At 36.3% G+C, this 20,188-nt stretch overlaps 2 protein-coding genes across 2 annotated transcripts in view; both read right to left on the bottom strand.

The window, feature by feature from the left end:
- Window positions 1-757: 757 nt before the first annotated feature.
- LOC115209860 lies at window positions 758-8,473 on the bottom strand. Its single transcript, XM_029778435.2, has 5 exons — window positions 8,348-8,473; window positions 6,262-6,615; window positions 5,215-5,327; window positions 2,820-4,390; window positions 758-1,869 (listed from the first exon to the last, which is right to left on the bottom strand). The coding sequence occupies exons 2-5, from the start codon at window positions 6,604-6,606 to the stop codon at window positions 1,658-1,660; spliced, it is 2,241 nt and encodes a 746-aa protein (XP_029634295.1). The 5' UTR covers window positions 6,607-6,615; window positions 8,348-8,473; the 3' UTR covers window positions 758-1,657.
- A 9,217-nt stretch (window positions 8,474-17,690) lies between these two features.
- LOC115209318 overlaps window positions 17,691-20,188 on the bottom strand; it is a 7,783-nt gene continuing 5,285 nt past the window's right edge. The window contains 2 exon segments of the mRNA XM_029777661.2: window positions 17,691-18,804; window positions 19,752-20,188. The exon segment at window positions 19,752-20,188 is cut by the window's right edge and continues 360 nt beyond it. Coding sequence (XP_029633521.2) covers window positions 18,593-18,804; window positions 19,752-20,188 — 649 coding nt within the window. The 3' untranslated portion in view covers window positions 17,691-18,592.

Below are 20,188 nucleotides of genomic sequence, written 5' to 3'. Positions count from 1 at the left end.
CCAGGGAAGTTTAATTTATGGTGGATATATCTAAAAGAAGTACGTTTTAAAATCATTGTTTTAACGATTTTAGATCAGAATAATACTATTGCATTTGAAATGATGATTTTCCTTCTCTGTCTTATGAAAATGTTTCCTGAGTACTAACTGCTATTACAAAAAAACCCCCCAAAATCCCCAAAAACCCCAGTAAAAACAATAGATTTTTTTTATTAATATCGTACGTCTATACCGTTTTTTAAAATATAATAATGAATATTTAGATTTCAGAATCACTCTCTTCCATAATTAAGGAATTCTGAATGAATAGAAGCTTATAATGTGTTTCTTTTCCTGTGGACATGATGTAAAAATCAATTGTTGTCTGTTGTGTTGCGCTTTCTAGGCAGATGCATACCCGAGTGAGACTAGTATGCACCCCCGAGTTACTCATACAATCATTTCAATCACTTTTGTTACTGAGCTGGTTGCCTGAACCTTTTAACATCTATTCGGAATTTGTTGCACATCAAGTCTTTTATGTGATGATTCAATTAGTAATATACAGTGCTTGTTATTGTTTAATCCCTAATCAGTTTGATCAAGACTGATCTGGGATTAAATAAAGCTTTCTAGGCGAAATAACCACGTCGTAAACTATTAAGAACGTTAAACTATACAGTAACTTCTCTTACACGATAACAATAACATTTTTTTTATATCGGCGCAAAGTCTGCTTTATGAGATTCGGTGAAGTAAGTATAAACAATAAGGCAAATAATTCGTGAAATAAATAATTTATTATTTAACAATAATCACATATGACATTTACAACAAAGGGATATTGTTTATAACAAGTACAATTATCATCGTTCGTAACATAAAGTTATATAGTTTAAAATATATAGCTCTTATTGTCAGTGAAAAAGAGGCCTGATGCCCAAATATTTCTGCGGTGGTGGTGGTGTGATATCATTGGTAAATATGAAGATGCATCTTTAATGCCTTTCTCAAAGAAATGGATGGATTTTAAAGATATGGAGCTACATCGTCAGAACGAAAAATGGGTGAAATATGTATGAATGTAATGTTAATATAATTTTCGAAGATCAGCATCAATGATCTTCTGTTACAGATCACAGCATTTCGTCATAAAAATAACGACAGTTTAGAAATAAACTATGATCATCGTCGACATCAAGGAGAATGAATAGATAAATATGTACCACATGTGAGTATGCATATGTATATGCAAGTATGTATGTATGTATGTATGTATGTATGTATGTATGTATGTATGTATGTATGTATGCATGGATGGATGGATGGATGGATGGATGGATGGATGTGTATGTGTATACATACATGTATATATAGACACATACAAAGTATGTGTGTATGTGTAATGTAGTCATTAACCTCACTCAAAACCGGATGTGGTGACAACTTGACATAAATATTAAATAATATATCATTTTGGGGTTATGGTGATTATAAGGCAGTTTAGCACAGCTAAACTAATGTATTTGTTGTTGGTTACTTAGTACAAAAACACAACAACTAATTTAAATAATAGACGATAGGTTTCGTATAAATAAGACTAACAACATTTCTGATATTAACAGCAAATGTTGGATGTGAAAGTGACGGTATTATTAACGGTAATTTTGTGTGAAATCTATATCTTTGATAAGTATCTGTGTGAGCAGTATCCTCGAACACACTGCTTCAGTTGGTGGTTGTATCTAAATCCAGAACCGCAATTTAAAACGAAATATTGTCCGTAAATACATATGGCGTATCGGGAGCACAGTTGCATGCAAGGTTTCTTTTCCATGTATGAACAGCTACATCTCGATGGGATTACACAAGAGTTATCGACTTTACAAACTGGAATGAAAAAAGAAAAACGAGATGCAAAAATGTTATATCTTATATGAATTTATCAGATATAATTTAAGGAAACATTATGGAGTGATTTAATGGTACGAAAAAGATGGGTGAGTGGGGTATATTTTAGTAATTTTTCCAATATATATTAAAATGCACATGTATTTCATTTTGAAGTGAACCTATAGCCGAATAAACGATGTTTCAAATTTTAGCTTTATCATCCATAGTGAAGAATGCTTGCAAACTAGTTTAGAAGGTTCATATAATATCACATGAAGCATAAATATATTAATTATTGGTTTTCTCGTGGATAATAATATGCACGAAAATATTGAGGTTCATGAAACTAATTTCAGGAACTTCGTAATTAAGATTATAGGGATGTTGCGAATTAGAATGTGATAATGCTATAAATCAGAAACATATATTATAAATAAGAAAAGTAGGGGAATCGTGTTCCTTAGTTTTGCTTTAAGGATATGCATAGCTGTAATACTGATTACATAATGATTTCTAGCATCGACACACATTTTTCTCTGCCATTGTTGGTTTAACATTTCTTCTTTTCAATGACTTTAGCTTATAAATGAAACTTTAGACACGTGGCACAGGTCTTATTTTATCTGCACCGGAATGGTGAAACCCAAAGTTGATCCAAAGAGAATTTGAATTTAGAAAGTAAAGATACATTATTAAATACAAGACATTTAATCTTTCGCTCTACTGCCTCTGCCTCTGCCTCTCAACCACTTAGTTATATGTTGAGATTATTGATGTAAAATACTTGGAAGGAAATAAGTAACAGGCGTGGGCTCTTGTTGAGAAGAAAAAATAAGTGAATCAACAGATTTTGTAATAAATTATATAAAATCCTGTATTGTATATGATACATATATATCGTAAACAGACATGCATTCATTAAAGGAGTGGATAAATGAAATACTTACAGATATTACTATCACCACTGCTTGTCGTTGTTTTCCACTCCCATCTTGTTGTTGGTGTTGTTGTTCTCCATACCCAACTTGTTGTTGTTGGTGTTGTAGTTGTTGGTGTTGTAGTTGTTGGTGTTGTAGTTGTTGGTGTTGTAGTTGTTGGAGTTGTAGTAGTGGTAGTAGTAGTTGTGGTTCGTGTACGTGTTGACGCTGTTGTCCAAGATGATGGTGTTGTTGTTGTATAGTCGGTGTTGTTAAATGGCCACAGGCTGTCATCACAATGGTATACGATTGGTATATTCTCGTGTCTTACTTTCGGTCGTATCTGGTTTTTATAATCCCACACTTTCATGTAAGCTTCTGCCAGAGTATTGCCGTAGAAATGAGCATCATTGTGAGTTAAGTTCAACAGACCTATACATTCTGTGTACCTCGGTGGATTTGAACCCGGCACTAAGCAAGAAGGACGACATATTCTTCCACATTGTTCTGAAACTGTCGTAAATACCAGACTGAAGTTTGTTGTAGGTCTTCTGATACCAATGTAGGCTATATCCGATGACACAGCTAATCTACGATCAACTATCACCATTTCTTCATAGTTACCAAAATAATTGATGCCACTGGCTTGCACACTGACTCTTCCCGCGGGGCCACAACACTTTTTACTTCGGCAAGTAGAGTTACTAGATGAGATATTTTGGGGTATATTATTGTCGTATAGATCAGTCAGTAAATCTGGTATGCCATTTCTGATCGGGAAATTTCCAAATTTCATCGTTTCGAAAGGTCGTTCGTAAATTACTTCAACTGGAATAAATGCCCATTCTTTTAGATCACATTTACGGTTAATACAAAACATATTCTGATAGGGAATAAGAGCATTGCAACCAGCTGATTTTCTAGTTTTCGTCTGATATCTTCCCTTGTGGCAAGTTAGATATGGAGAAGGAAGAAAATTTGAATTTTCGTAACATGGCATCTCCAGTATAGCGTAGTCATATAGAGGAACATAATTAGAAGATTGAGCTTGTTTTAATGCTTCTCTGATTGTTATATTCTTCAGAACAATTTTTTGATCAGGACCATAAACTGGTAAACCATAATTTAATGGATAATCTGTTGCAGGATCGACATTGTGCTTCTTTTGGTTCTCATTGAAACGATTCATAAGAAGATCTATATAGCTGTGGATTAGCCAGAAAACTGGATCCATAGGAGAGGTTTCTGGTTGACCTAAATGTCCTCCAATAAAATTGTGCATAGAATTGTGGTGAAATTCCAAATTGTATTTAATAATCGCATTTGGTTCGGTGATATCTGCAAGTCTCCATCGGCTCAGAATATTTTCTATGTCGCGATTAGTTGGTAAGTTACTAATAAAACCACCATTCCTTATCAGAGGCCCAGCTGGTGTGCTCCAGTTAGCAAACGGACCACAATTAACAATTCCATTAATATTTCCCAAGAATTTATCCGTCCAGATAATGGAATCTCGAGGATCATCAAGAGAGCTGTCAAGTGTTGGATCCCAATACGGAATTGTTATTCCTGGCATCTTTGTATTAAGAGCTTCTTCCATCCTGAGGAAATGAAATGAAAAACAAAAAGAAAAATTATACAATAAATAAAGCGAAGATGATGACGATGCTGCTGCTGCTGCTGCTGATAATGATGATGGCGATGATGATGATGATGATGATGGCGATGATGATGATGGTAGTGGTGATAATGATGAAAAAGATCGAGTATATGATTAAACTAAAGTGGTGATTATGATTATGGGGGCGCTATGGATGACTCCGTATCATTAGAATCAGTAAAGAAAATGTAATCTTGCTCTAATGTTTGAGTGTAAGATGAACAAAATGCTCTGTGATTGACATAATCTAGAAACTTAATTTGAAGTCTTCCTTGCTCTTTGGGTCTCTAAACGCTAGATGTTAATCCTAAATGTTGAGGCCGTATATTTCTTCCCGTTCCCATCTCATATGAATATGAAGGAACTCGTTAAAAAATTTCTAGGAAATCATCGAACTTATTTGACAAGTAAGAATAAGCAAAGAGTTCGATTCTTATATTAGTAACCACTGGACTTTTCTGTGAAGACGTGTGGCTTAGTCATTAGGGTGTATTATACTTACATACATGCATGCATACATACATACATATATACCTATATAAATACATACTAATATGTGTTTGTGTGTGTGTGTGTGTGTGTGTGTGTGTGTGTGTGTGTGTGTGTGTGTGTGTGTGTGCGTGTGCGTGTGCATGTGTACATATATAAACATATATATTATCGATCTAAGATTTATGAAGTATTAAAATATTCGAAGAATACGGTATAAAAACAAATATAAATAATGTTCAAAAGTAATTCTTACGTGTGGAAGAAAATACTTACATGTTAAGGTAGATTCTGTGCCAAGCTAAAAAAGATGGGCCAGCGTGAGCGTTTATAACCGTGGGACCAGAATGGAGGAAGGCGATCGCATCATAAACATTTGGTTTCAACCTCTAAATAAAAAAAAGTGACCATTATTAGTTATTATAAAGTTACACACACACACACACACACACACACACACACACACACACAATTTAGCTACAAAATCCTTTTCTGCTGTAGGCAGAAGGCCCAAATTTATTGGGGAGGGGGCCAGTACGCGAATGATACTTAATTTATCGACCACGAAAGGACGAAAGGCAAAGTCGATCTCGCCGGAATTTAAACTCAGAACGTAAAGATATACGAAATACCGCTAAGCATCGCCCGGCGTGCTAACGTTTTTGCCAGCTCGCCGCCTTACTCTAGCTTCAATATCCTTTTCTTCTCTAGGTACAAGGCCCGAAATAATGGGGGAATGGGAAAGTCGATTAGATTGACCCCAGTACTCAACTGGTGCTTAATTTTTCGACTCCGAAAGGATGAAAGGCAAAGTCGACCTCGGCGGAATTTGAGCTCAGAACTTAAAGATAGACGAAATACATATTTCTTTACTACCCACAAGGGGCTAAACACAGAGGGGACAACCAAGGACAGACAAACGGATTAAGTCGATTACATCGACCCCAGTGCTTAACTGGTACTTAATTTATCGACCCCGAAAGGATGAAAGGCAAAGTCGACCTCGGAGGAATTTGAACTCAGAACAGACGAAATACGGCTACGCATTTCGCCCGGCGTGCTAACGTTTCTTCCAGCTCGCCGCCTTACTTTAGCTCCAATATCGTCGGCTGTAGCAACAATTAAACTCTATAATTGATTACTATTTTATTACAAATGTTGCGCCTTACTTAGGTTACCAACACCATTGGGACATTGCATGAGGTCACATACTGTCGAATTTCATGTGTAAGAAAATTAATAAATTTGCTGAATTTGTAATAAAGTACAGTAAAAATTGTTGATTAAATTTGCTAATTAACTGATATCAACTAAAGAACTTACCGTATCTTGTTTTAATAGATTAATGGCGTGATGGAAATCGTTTCTCTCTTTTGTAGTGAGCATTCTATATTCCTTTCTGACCTGCTTTGACCTAATAGGCTTTGGACCATCTCCCATATTATTATAGTCATGAATGTTTGGAATTTGGTTAACCCAACCTCCAAAACGTTTCCGAACATAAGGGTTGTTATCCAAACAGTATTTCTGCCACTCCTGCCTCTTGTTCGATTCAAAAGCATTGTTTTGGAAATTCTTGTAACATTTTGTGAATGATTTTATTATGTTAAAATCATCTGCACAAACAACGGTCACGGTCAGCGTTAGAATCAAGATTAAATACCTCATTATGGTTCTCTGCAAATAAAGATTAGAAGTATAAATAGATACACACATATGTTGTATATATATATATATATATATATATATATATATATATATATATATATATATATATATATATATATATATATATATATATATATATATATATTATATATATATATATATATACACTTGTAGCATGTCTCAAAATGTATACACACTTCAACACCTGAAAGCTCACCTAATTTTATTTCTTTTGAGATTTAAAGCTTTGAAATTATGAAAAGAACCAGACTAAGCCTTGAAAAAAGGAAATTTACTCTAAAGTGCAACTGAAAGTTTGTAAAACTCAATCCAATATGCAAAGACAGTTTAGTAGAGAGTTTCAAACACGATGTACTGTCCCTCGAATTAGAGATAAGTCTGAAGCAGATAAAACTGCTCAGAATGTCCACAAGAAACGTTCCAGAAGACCGCGGATACAAAGCACGATAGTGTACTCAAAACGTATTGCTAGAGTTCAATAGAAATTTCAAAACCGAGTGTTCATCGCATTTTGAAGCGCTGTCATGCTCTCATTGAAGCCGATTCGGGCCGAAAAGTGTTGTTTTGTGAGTGACACTTGCCAAGATGCGTAGAAGATGCACACTTTCCTACAAAATTGTCCTGAGTGATGATGTTACATTTAAATTAATTGGCGTAATTAAGTGTCACGATTGCACTTACTGCGGATCTGAGAATCTGCATTTTATAGAAAAGCAGGTTAATTTATTAGGGTTTATAGTATGATTAATTTGACCATTTTTGTTTTATGGTACTGTGAGTGGTCCAATTTACTTGAACTTGCTGCAACAATTTGTCATGCCAAGCATTCAGAAGTATTTTGAAAGTGTGAAATTCCATTTCCAGTAAGACGGCGAGTGTCCCCACACTAACATAGTAATGTAAGGACCTATCTTGATGCGATTTTGCCGGGGAGGTGGTTTGGACGAAGAGGTTCAGAAGAATTTTTTACGCGTTCACAGGACCTCATACCACTGGAATTTATTTCATTGTGATACTTAAAAGATAATGGTTATGGTACAAGACCAATTCAATCAAGGAACTGAAGGTATTTAATGTCTCTTGATGTTTGCAATTCTATAGCCTTGCGTTGTCAATTGGGCCTCAACCAGAATAGTCAACAATTTAAAAACATGCACGCATCAAGCTATTAAATTCTGCTTGTAAATTTCAGGCGCGCGCACATACACACACACATACACACACACACATATATATATAGAGAGAGAGGATGCAACGAAACAAGGAAATTGCAGATGTTCAGTCAATGGACTGGCTATTCGTATACTGTCATCACTGGTCAACGGTTAGATGTCTCAAAAAGAAGTAAATCGTTAAGTTTGACTTAACGCAAAAATTGTGAAATCTAATGCTCTGAGTTCTTGCCTATCCACGAAGAAGAGAGAAAGATAATTTCTTCATTGTAAAATTTAGATGTAAGTCGTTTGTTATTTCAATTTCTCTTAAGTTTCTAGAAATGTCACGTAGATACCATGTTTCAAACTAGAGTTCTCCGTTCATAGCGGTTCACTTCACTACAGTGTGTAAACTATGATTCTGATTGATGAAAATTATAAGCTTCCAGGTAAAAACAAAAACAACAAAAAAGCAAAAAGCGAAACGACCTTTGTCTCCCCACCCCACCAAAAAAAAAAAAGAATCACTGTAAAGGAAATATAACTAGAAACTGTTCTTCACTCACCTCTGATTAATTTGTTTCAAGTCAAAGTTCGTTTCTCGAATGATGTTTCTGTAAAAATCGATGATATTTATATGGAACTCGATTTTACCTTTCCTTTAGTCTCTCTTCTTATTTATTAATTTATTTATTGCTTATTTTATTATCAATTGCAAATTATGTTTGCTTTTGTCGCGTGCGAAACACGTGAATAAGTTTAGGAAGAAGCGAATTTCAAAACAATAGTTCTTGTTTTAGAGAGTGGCCATAAATTTGACATAGTTTATGAGCCAAATGTGGATTTCTCGCTTTTGTTTTGTTTTTCTCACGCTATTTATGTCTTTCCTTTGAGCTATTATTTCCTGTTTTATTTTCTAACTTTAGCTTTTCCACACGTGTGTCTTGTGTTTTGCCTCATTACTGAAATTGCATGAAACTTGACAGGAAATTCCCTAAAAGAATATTCGTCATCTGATCAGTAGCATGCTTTATAGAATCCTTGCACTGAAAAATGAAAAGGGCATATCTACTAAATATTAGATATTCACATTATAATAATTAATAAATAATTTGAATATATAATTTCAGATTTAAATATATTTTAATGATTATAAGGGCGTATATTTACTTCTGTCATGTGTGTGTGTGTGTGTGCGTGTGTTTGTGTGTGTGTATGTGTACATGCGTGTGCGTGTGTGTATGTGTACATGGAATAATACACCTCGAGGCATACACAATGTTAGGAATAACAGCACGTAAATATTGCACTGAATAATTCCTTTTAGATAGAAAAGTCGAAGGCAGTCTGAAGGACTCAGATCCACATTTCCTGTAGACACATTTCCTGAACACTATTTGTGTGTGGTGCCGAGTCAGGCTTGATTCAGTAGTCTTATGTAGTCGGACGAACGACGAGATGTGATCAACAGACCCATCTTCCCTGTTTATACAATGTTTCAGTATAACTGAGGTCTACATAGTCCTCGTACATACAACATATTTTTCTTTTTGTCAAATGTGCTGCAAAAGCCATGTAGTGTTTTCTTTGTGACTTGCTTGAAAGAGTTGATGTGTTGATATGGTTGGCTTTTAATTGGGATCTCTATTGAGCCGATATAAGAATACAGTTTCGCCGTTGTTTTTCAATTGCAGTGGATTGTTATAAGACAGTTACTCTTGCATTAGTCTCCCAAGGGACATGACTGTTGTGTGTAGTTTGGGTTCTAATGGGATAGACAACCAAATGAAAACCATTGTTATTGTTACGTGTTTATTTGCTTTACATGTTACACGGACTCGACCTTCAGCGTAGTAATACGTTATACACTTTACACACAGTTTGTACTATTCACTAACAAAATAGTGCCAAGAGTGGGGATGCACGTATACACATAGATATGAATGTGTAACATTCCTTCTTGAAAAAAAATAAAGGGGTCTTTTGGCAGTGAAGACAATTATGAGTAGTCTCCCTTGCTCTATGGATTGTCAGCCTGAGGTGGCAATCCTACAGCAGAGGTCGTGAGATTATTCTGCCTCTGCTTTGTAGTCTAGCTGAATTAGATACTTCTCTTTTCATTTTCTTTTTTTTTCTTTAACGGTATCGAACCGGTGGCAGAATGTTCTTTCTCCATCTGGTGGATCTTGTGCTTCGCACCGGTGTCTGAGGTGTGTTGTTGGACTGCTGATAGGTGGTTGGTGCACGTTGGGGTGATGATTCTGTGGGTGTTGTCACTAATGCAGCAGGTGTAGTACACGTTGTCCTCAACAGCTCTGGTGTTGGGCGGATGTGGGCCCTGTTGCGTCTCAGCTGCCTACCAGATTCCGTTTCTATTATATATGATCTTGGAGTTTCAGCTCTACTGACAACCTGTGCTGGGATCCATGTTTTAGTTATGGGATCTTAAGTATGCACATGTTGTCCTCCAAGTATCTCAGGTAAATATTGTGCATGTTTGTTGTAATACCTCTGTGATTGTTCTTGAGTGGCTGCTAGCTTTGCCCTTGTCTCTTCCTGGTCAATAGGAGGTTGGATTTTAGTTGGCAGGGTAGTTTTGTACTTCCTGCCATTCAGCAATTCTGCTGGGGATTTCATATCAGCTCTCAGTGGTGTCGCTCGTAGGGACAGAAGTGCCAGGTGTGGGTCTTCCTTAGTCTCTCGGCATTTGACTAGTGTTCTCTTCACTGTCTGCACCTGTCTTTCTATAAACCCATGGCCTTTGGGGTAGTGTGGAGATGAAGTTGTAATATTGAACCCATACTCATCGGCAAGCTTTTTGAATTCTTGTGATGTGAACTGGGTTCCATTATCACATATGATCTGCTCTGGTATTCCTTGCTCTGCTAGAAGTCCTCGAGCTACTGTGGTGATTGTTTTGGCTGTCAGGTCTTTCACTTTTCTCACAAATGGAAATTTGGAGTAGTAGCAGGCCATTATCAAATACCATTCTTGGCCCTCTGTGAGCAGATCTACTCCAATAGTTTGCCATGGCCTTCTTGGGATGTCACTAGATATCATTTCTTCCTTTTGTTGTGAGTTTCTGTACTTTTGACAGATGTGGCATGTAGAAACTCTCTTTTCTATGTATTTGTACATGCCTACTCAATATACTGCTGACTTGGCTCGGAGCTTGCATTTTTCCATTCCGAGATGCCCTTGGTGGATCTTGTCAAGAATCTCTTCTTGCATTGACTTGGGTATAATTATTCGGGATCCAGCCATCAGGATTCCATCCTCCACTGATATATCATTATGGATGGCCCAATATTCACGAATTAGGGGCTGTACCTGATGTCTCTTTTCTGGCCACCCCTGAATCACCATCTGTGTAAGGAGCTGATGTTCTTCATCTTTGCTGGTCTCCTCTTTGATTTCCGCAAGCTTTGTGGTTGTCACATTTACAATGTGGTGGACCTTTATGCTTAGTCCTTCCATCTCCTGTTTGTTTGTGATTGGTGGTCGGTCTTTGATAGGCATATCACTGTCAATCCTGCTTGGAGCTGCTTTCACTTCACCATTGACCGACACAATATTTAAATTTTTGCAGGTATTGAGTCCAAGAATTGCTGGCCCTTCTGTTCTTGTGACATAAAAAGAACACTTAATTATTTTTACTTTGTGTGTCCCTGTGATAGTTGTTTTACCCAGTTGTGGAATCCTGGTTCCTCCGTACGCAGTGAGAACCACATCACTTGGTGTGAGGATTCCTTTCCTGACCCTATCCTCTTCTGTCATATTTTCTGGGAACATCTTCTTGTATAAGCTGACAGGCAAGATATCACTCTGGGCCCCAGTGTCTATCTTCAGCCTTAAGTCTATGTTTGTTCTTTTCCTTCCGGCCTTCTTTTGAATTCTTATTGTCGTGTATGCCTCATCTTCTTTCTTCCGGTCGTCCTTTCCCATCTCATGCACATTTATTATGCCGACTACCAAGAATTCCTCCTCTGGGGTGTTTTGTTCCTGTTGTTGTGCATGTATATCTCTTCTATTTCTGCTCCTCTTTAAAAATTGGGGCTTGTCTTTCTGGGATTTTGTTAATCTACACATTTTTTTCCAGTGGTTAATTTTTCCACATCATTTGCAGTGTGTACCGAATGCAGGACATTTTTTCCGGTTATTAAATTCATGCTCTGTACCACAGTACTGGCATGTTCTTTGTTTGTGGGTATGTGTCCTGTGCCTAGATACAGTATCTACACTGCTACCAAGTGAGCTTGTTCGTAATTAAGTGAGGCCATCTGTTTGGTAGTGGCTTCGAATGCTCTTGCAGTGTCTACTGCTTCTACCAACTGGAGAGCGTCCTTACCTATTAGTGATTTTTGTACTTCTTTGTGGGCACACCCCCATATTAATTGGTCTACAATTCTCTCCTCCCTGTCTTTGAATTTGATTTCTCTGCAATATTTTTCAGTCTTGACAGGAAATTGTCAATTGTTTCTTGTGGGTCTTGTTTCAGGCCCTGGAATTCGTATCTGTGAATTCTATGGTTCGACCTGGGCTCTAGGTGCCTTTCAAATTTCTCAAGAAGTGTGTCTGGGTTATTGCAGTCCGATTCTGACATATCCCAGCTATTGAATAGGTCTATTCCTTTATTACCTGACCATAGAAGGATATAGCTTACCTTCTCATCGTCAGTTGTGCCTTTCAGGAAACTTTTGAAAGCTAGTTGAGTTTTTTGTTTGAATTTTTTAAATGCTTCTACGACATCACTAGAATCCCAGTTCATAATCGGATGTAGATTCATCTGTACGGCGACGGGGGTCGCCATCTTGGATCGTCGTGTTTGTTGTCCGAAGACGAAGCGATATTTCGTTTGTTAATTCCTCGTTCGTTGTGTTTCTGTTTCGTTGTAAAGGCACAGTTCCCGATTAATTATTTACCGCTGCCACCATGTTGTGTGTAGTTCGGGTTCTAATGGGATAGACAACCAAATGAAAACCATTGTTATTGTTACGTGTTTATTTGCTTTACATGTTACACGGACTCGACCTTCAGCGTAGTAATACATTATATACTTTACACACAGTTGTACTATTCACTAACAAAATAGTGCCAAGAGTGGGGATACACGTATACACATAGATATGAATGTGTAACAATGACTCACTATTTCGATAATTGCTGTTATTTCTTCTTTGGTTATCTCTGTTTACATTGTATCGAAGGAATCTACAGTTATGCATCAGAATGAACAGGTTGTGTATTAAATGGGATTTACATTAATCTGGGGAATATATAATAATGTTTTTTGTCACTGTAGAAGTGTCTGTTCATTAACAAGAAAAATTGTTTTTACACGCAGGTATGCGAAAGAGAACATCTCGTTTTCTCTTTCTCTTTCTCTTTTCCTTCTTCTACATACACAGACTTTTGCTCACCCTTCTCCTTCACCCTGGTGTTCTTTTCTGTTGACCTTGGCCAAAAGCCGATTTGTATGTTCAGCTAATCGCATATTATCATGTTTCCTCTGTCACAACGAGATATCTTTATCCTTTATTCAGTTTTTTTAACCTTGTTTGAGAAAAATCGATCACATGTGGGGAAACTCCAGAAGGACAGGTTACAGGGTTAACTTAAAATGAGCCGAGAGTCTCTTGTATGACAAACTCACAGATCTTGAGCCACTTATGTAACTTTACAACCGATTAAAAAATATATATGCTCTTACTAAGCGTTCTTTTTCTCCTATTTGCTTCAACACACAAACACGCACACACACACACACACACACACACACACACACAACGGGCGTCTTTCTGTTTCCATCTACCAAATCCACTCGCAAGGCTTTGGTCGGCCTGAGTCTACAGTAGAACACACTTGCCTAAGTTGCTACGCAATGGGACTGAACCCAGAACCATGTGTAGGGAAGCAAGCTTGTATATATATGAAGAGAGAGAGATAGAGATTGATAGATACTAGTATATTTGTTTTCAGTGTTTTAGTTATGTTTTCGAATGTGATGATTGGTTGTATTTAATGTCCTCGGGTGTTGCAGGTCGGGAAGGTAATGAGTTTGGTTGGTCTACAGTTGTTTTGCAACCAGCTATCTAGGTAATTGATGAAAGTTTGAAGTAATTACGCAACTGTTATTAAAGAATGATGGGAGAATGTGAGTGTAATCTTATCTTCATATAAGGTTGTGAGAGATTGTCTAGAGACAAGTTATACAAAAGCAAGTGTACCAAATTCGAGAAATCACACGTTCCGGTAGTTAGGTCCTTGTATACTGCACAGATTATACTACACAAATTAGATGACATAGGATGTAGTTAATTAAGCAACACTTTGTACTCGTTATTTACAATTGACGGATATTTGTCCTTATTTTGTCCTTAACGTTTCAGCTGACCTCAACGTTTCAGCTGATATACCATCTAGCCTTTATCAGGTGTCTTGGGGAAATTTCGAACCTGGGTTCTCTTTTCTAAGGTATTTTTCGATGTTGTTGTTGGTGGTGGTGATGGGAGTTGTGAAGTTGAGGTATCGTTCAGTGAAGGTCGGTTTGCGGTATACGCATGTTCTGAATCCATCCTTGGTGCGTGTTATTAATACGTCCAAGAATGCTAGTTGATTGTTTTTTTCTTTTTCCATTGTGAACTGTATGGATGGCTTTATTGAGTTCACATGATCTAACAACACTTGGACATCTTCCTGGTGGAGCTAGAGTATAAAGGTGTCATCAACGTATCGCGGCCATAGGGTTGGTTTTAGTGGTGTTGATCCTAAAGCCAAATTCTCAATGTATTCCATGTATATATTGGCTATTATTGGTGATAATGGTGAACCCATAGCTAAACCCACTTTTTGTCGATATATATCAGTGTCCATACTGAAGTAGGTAGTTTCTATACAGAAGGTCAACATTTCCATCAAATTTCTTAGTGGTATACTAGTACGTTCTTTTAGATGGGTGTCTGTCACTAGTTTTTCTTGAATCACCGATAGTGCCTCACCAGTTGAGACTTTGGTGAACAGACTAGACTCACCATCTGGTTGGATTCAGTGGGTGGAATTCTTCACATACGATGTTGACTTTTCTGCTAATGGACTGATTATATCCACAAGGAAGCAGCTCAGTGGATGACATGCTGAACCGCTACAGCTCACTATAGCTCTTAATGGAATACCATCCTCGTGAATCTTAGGAAGACCGTACACGTGTGGTAGTTTGCTGTAGTGTTGAGTCAGTTGTCTGTACTTCATTGGTGCAAAGTGATCCTTGTTCTTGATCAAGATCTGTGACAACTTGCTCTCTGTTTTCAAAGTAGGGTCTTTCTTTACTTTGCTATAGCTACCATCACTTATAAGACTTGCTAGTTTTTTCGAGTAGTCAGACTTGTTCATCACCACTTGTAGCATTTCCCTTGCCTGCTGGAACCCAGGTCGAAATTTCCCCTAGACACCTGATGAAGGCTAGAGGGTATATCAGCTGAAACGTTGTGTTAACAACAAAGATGAGGACAAATATCAGTCAATTGTAAATAATGTAAATAATGTATATAATTTCTCAACTCTTAAATATAGAACACTTTGTGTTGTTTCTTAACCATTTAGCATTCAGATCATTTTGCCAAGTGCAATGCATATTTATTCACATAACTTTTGAATTAATCATGCATTATCTCGTATCTTCGAGATTTTGATGATGTGACTGTTTATTTTAAAAATGACATTGTAGGGTAGCTGTGAGAGCCCATATCTGGCCGATTTGAACATAAGTCACATAAAAAGTTTAGGCAGATATTGGCTGCTTAAATGCTGAAAAGTTAAGGAGGTGTTGAGTACAGGTATGTTAGCCCGAATAGTTGAGATTGTTCATAGACGGTGATGTATCTGTATGATACGACTCTTGTTCTTGTTAAGTTTTTTGTTAAGCTTTAAAACTGAGATGATGGGACCAAGTTTTCATATTCTGGGGTTGTTAAGGATGCTCTTCTTGAAAACGTGTAAGAATTGTAGTTTGTTGTATTACATGACAGTCTTGTAGTGCTTATTAGTTGTATGTATGTATGTATGTATGTATGTATGTATGTACGTATGTATGTATGTATGTATGTATGTATGTGTGTATGTATGTATGTATGTGTGTATGTATGTATGTATGTATGCATGTATGTATATATGTGTGTGTAATGTACCCACATACACACACATATATAACTATTTCACCTGAACGTGAAATAATTGTTTTTGGAACGGTGAATCTCGAAATAAAGCTATGAATAATAGCCTGTAAATATTGGGTTAAAAAAGCCTGGAAATAGAAATAATCAACGGCTGTCTGTGGAACTCGAACCTACATCTGTAAACACGAGACCGTTCCAAAACTATGATATATGTATTCAATAAGTGTACGATGCATCTAACTCCCACATCCACACGAGGAATAGTAACGCCAGTAACTTGTATGTCATCTCCCTCTTTTTTTTTTGTTACTACAACAACTTCTCACATTCTCACTCGTCCATGGGGAATAGCCTACATCGATGACTTGTGCGTTTTATGTCTCTTCTGTTGCTACTACAAAGACGTCTTCTACTTTGAACTTACAGCATATATTTTCCATTTAAACTCATATACAGCATATATTTTCCATTTAAACTCATCCCTACTGCGCATTAAAAACACGTTTACTGAGGATGTGAGTTAGCGTCCTGGATTTTGCAGGCCTTCCCATAATGATAAGTTATAACGTTGAGGCCAATAGGAAAAACGTAGATAGTGAGTGAAATCCGAAGGATGCTGTTTGCGAGAAAAGTGATAGCAAAATGTGCCACATGCAGAGTTTTGGGAGGTGAGTGGAAAGAAATAAGAATGTTGAGAGATGGAAAGGCGAGTATATTAGTTTATTTCAGAGGTACATTGTATGTAGCTTGCTAGTTCAAAAGAGCAGAAGGTACAGAAGAAATGGGGAGAAGAAACCTTTTGCGAGTGAATCTTTATAAATCAGTTGAAAGTCATTTTAGATATTGCCAGACCTTGCGTTAAGTACTCAGTATTCACAATTCACTTTTTCCTCAAATCGAGCATTAACCATATCCAAATTTGGATACTGGCCATATCCATATTTCCAAACCATGTCCAAATTTCCAAAATATAAAGACCAGGGAAGTTTAATTTATGGTGGATATATCTAAAAGAAGTACGTTTTAAAATCATTGTTTTAACGATTTTAGATCTGAATAATACTATTGCATTTGAAATGATGATTTTCCTTCTCTGTCTTATGAAAATGTTTCCTGAGTACTAACTGCTATTACAACCACCCCCCCCCAAAAAATCCCCAAAAACTCCAGTAAAAACAATAGATTTTTTTTTATTAATATCGTACGTCTATACCGCTTTTTAAAATATAATAATGAATATCTAGATTTCAGAATCACTCTCTTCCATAATTAAGGAATTCTGAATGAATAGAAGCTTATAATGTGTTTCTTTTCCTGTGGACATGATGTAAAAATCAATTGTTGTCTGTTGTGTTGCGCTTTCTAGGCAGATGCATACCCAAGTGAGACTAGTATGCACCCCCGAGTTACTCATACAATCATTTCAATCACTTTTGTTACTGAGCTGGTTGCCTGAACCTTTTAACATCTATTCGGAATTTGTTGCACATCAAGTCTTTTATGTGATGATTCAATTAGTAATATACAGTGCTTGTTATTGTTTAATCCCTAATCAGTTTGATCAAGACTGATCTGGGATTAAATAAAGCTTTCTAGGCGAAATAACCACGTCGTAAACTATTAAAAACGTGAAACTATACAGTAACTTCTCTTACACGATAACAATAACATTTTTTTTATATCGGCGCAAAGTCTGCTTTATGAGATTCGGTGAAGTAAGTATAAACAATAAGGCAAATAATTCGTGAAATAAATAATTTATTATTTAACAATAATCACATATGACATTTACAACAAAGGGATATTGTTTATAACAAGTACAATTATCATCGTTCGTAACATAAAGTTATATAGTTTAAAATATATAGCTCTTATTGTCAGTGAAAAAGAGGCCTGATGCCCAAATATTTCTGCGGTGGTGTGGGTGTGATATCATTGGTAAATATGAAGATGCATCTTTAATGCCTTTCTCAAAGAAATGGATGGATTTTAAAGATATGGAGCTACATCGTCAGAACGAAAAATGGGTGAAATATGTATGAATGTAATGTTAATATAATTTTCGAAGATCAGCATCAATGATCTTCTGTTACAGATCACAGCATTTCGTCATAAAAATAACGACAGTTTAGAAATAAACTATGATCATCGTCGACATCAAGGAGAATGAATAGATAAATATGTACCACATGTGAGTATGCATATGTATATGCAAGTATGTATGTATGTATGTATGTATATGTATGTATGTATGTATGTATGTATGTATGCATGGATGGATGGATGGATGGATGGATGGATGGATGGATGTGTATGTGTATACATACATGTATATATAGACACATACAAAGTATGTGTGTATGTGTAATGTAGTCATTAACCTCACTCAAAACCGGATGTGGTGACAACTTGACATAAATATTAAATAATATATCATTTTGGGGTTATGGTGATTATAAGGCAGTTTAGCACAGCTAAACTAATGTATTTGTTGTTGGTTACTTAGTACAAAAACACAACAACTAATTTAAATAATAGACGATAGGTTTCGTATAAATAAGACTAACAACATTTCTGATATTAACAGCAAATGTTGGATGTGAAAGTGACGGTATTATTAACGGTAATTTTGTGTGAAATCTATATCTTTGATAAGTATCTGTGTGAGCAGTATCCTCGAACACACTGCTTCAGTTGGTGGTTGTATCTAAATCCAGAACCGCAATTTAAAACGAAATATTGTCCGTAAATACATATGGCGTATCGGGAGCACAGTTGCATGCAAGGTTTCTTTTCCATGTATGAACAGCTACATCTCGATGGGATTACACAAGAGTTATCGACTTTACAAACTGGAATGAAAAAAGAAAAACGAGATGCAAAAATGTTATATCTTGTATGATTTATCAGATATAATTTAAGGAAACATTATGGAGTGATTTAATGGTACGAAAAAGATGGGTGAGTGGGGTATATTTTAGTAATTTTTCCAATATATATTAAAATGCACATGTATTTCATTTTGAAGTGAACCTATAGCCGAATAAACGATGTTTCAAATTTTAGCTTTATCATCCATAGTGAAGAATGCTTGCAAACTAGTTTAGAAGGTTCATATAATATCACATGAAGCATAAATATATTAATTATTGGTTTTCTCGTGGATAATAATATGCACGAAAATATTGAGGTTCATGAAACTAATTTCAGGAACTTCGTAATTAAGATTATAGGGATGTTGCGAATTAGAATGTGATAATGCTATAAATCAGAAACATATTATAAATAAGAAAAGTAGGGGAATCGTGTCCTTAGTTTTGCTTTAAGGATATGCATAGCTGTAATACTGATTACATAATGATTTCTAGCATCGACACACATTTTTCTCTGCCATTGTTGGTTTAACATTTCTTCTTTTCAATGACTTTAGCTTATAAATGAAACTTTAGACACGTGGCACAGGTCTTATTTTATCTGCACCGGAATGGTGAAACCCAAAGTTGATCCAAAGAGAATTTGAATTTAGAAAGTAAAGATACATTATTAAATACAAGACATTTAATCTTTCGCTCTACTCTGCCTCTGCCTCTGCCTCTCAACCACTTAGTTATATGTTGAGATTATTGATGTAAAATACTTGGAAGGAAATAAGTAACAGGCGTGGCTCTTGTTGAGAAGAAAAAATAAGTGAATCAACAGATTTTGTAATAAATTATATAAAATCCTGTATTGTATATGATACATATATATCGTAAACAGACATGCATTCATTAAAGGAGTGGATAAATGAAATACTTACAGATATTACTATCACCACTGCTTGTCGTTGTTTTCCACTCCCATCTTGTTGTTGGTGTTGTTGTTCTCCATACCCAACTTGTTGTTGTTGGTGTTGTAGTTGTTGGTGTTGTAGTTGTTGGTGTTGTAGTTGTTGGAGTTGTAGTAGTGGTAGTAGTAGTTGTGGTTCGTGTACGTGTTGACGCTGTTGTCCAAGATGATGGTGTTGTTGTTGTTGTATAGTCGGTGTTGTTAAATGGCCACAGGCTGTCATCACAATGGTATACGATTGGTATATTCTCGTGTCTTACTTTCGGTCGTATCTGGTTTTTATAATCCCACACTTTCATGTAAGCTTCTGCCAGAGTATTGCCGTAGAAATGAGCATCATTGTGAGTTAAGTTCAACAGACCTATACATTCTGTGTACCTCGGTGGATTTGAACCCGGCACTAAGCAA

Source organism: Octopus sinensis, linkage group LG3, assembly GCF_006345805.1.
Source record: "Octopus sinensis linkage group LG3, ASM634580v1, whole genome shotgun sequence".
In the NCBI taxonomy this organism is placed as follows: domain Eukaryota; kingdom Metazoa; phylum Mollusca; class Cephalopoda; order Octopoda; family Octopodidae; genus Octopus; species Octopus sinensis.
Note: the sequence above shows the minus strand (reverse complement) of the source record. Positions and strands in the feature narration are given on the sequence as shown.

Bases quoted from the DNA above. Each gene is read 5' to 3' on its own strand.
- LOC115209860 (XM_029778435.2), bottom strand. From the start codon at position 6,606: ATGAGGTATTTAATCTTGATTCTAACGCTGACCGTGACCGTTGTTTGT. The intron at 5,328-6,261 runs GTAAGTTCTTTA...TTTTTTATTTAG, and splicing joins ATCTATTAAAACAAGATACG to AGGTTGAAACCAAATGTTTA. The intron at 1,870-2,819 runs GTAAGTATTTCA...TTTTCATTCCAG, and splicing joins CAGTGGTGATAGTAATATCT to TTTGTAAAGTCGATAACTCT.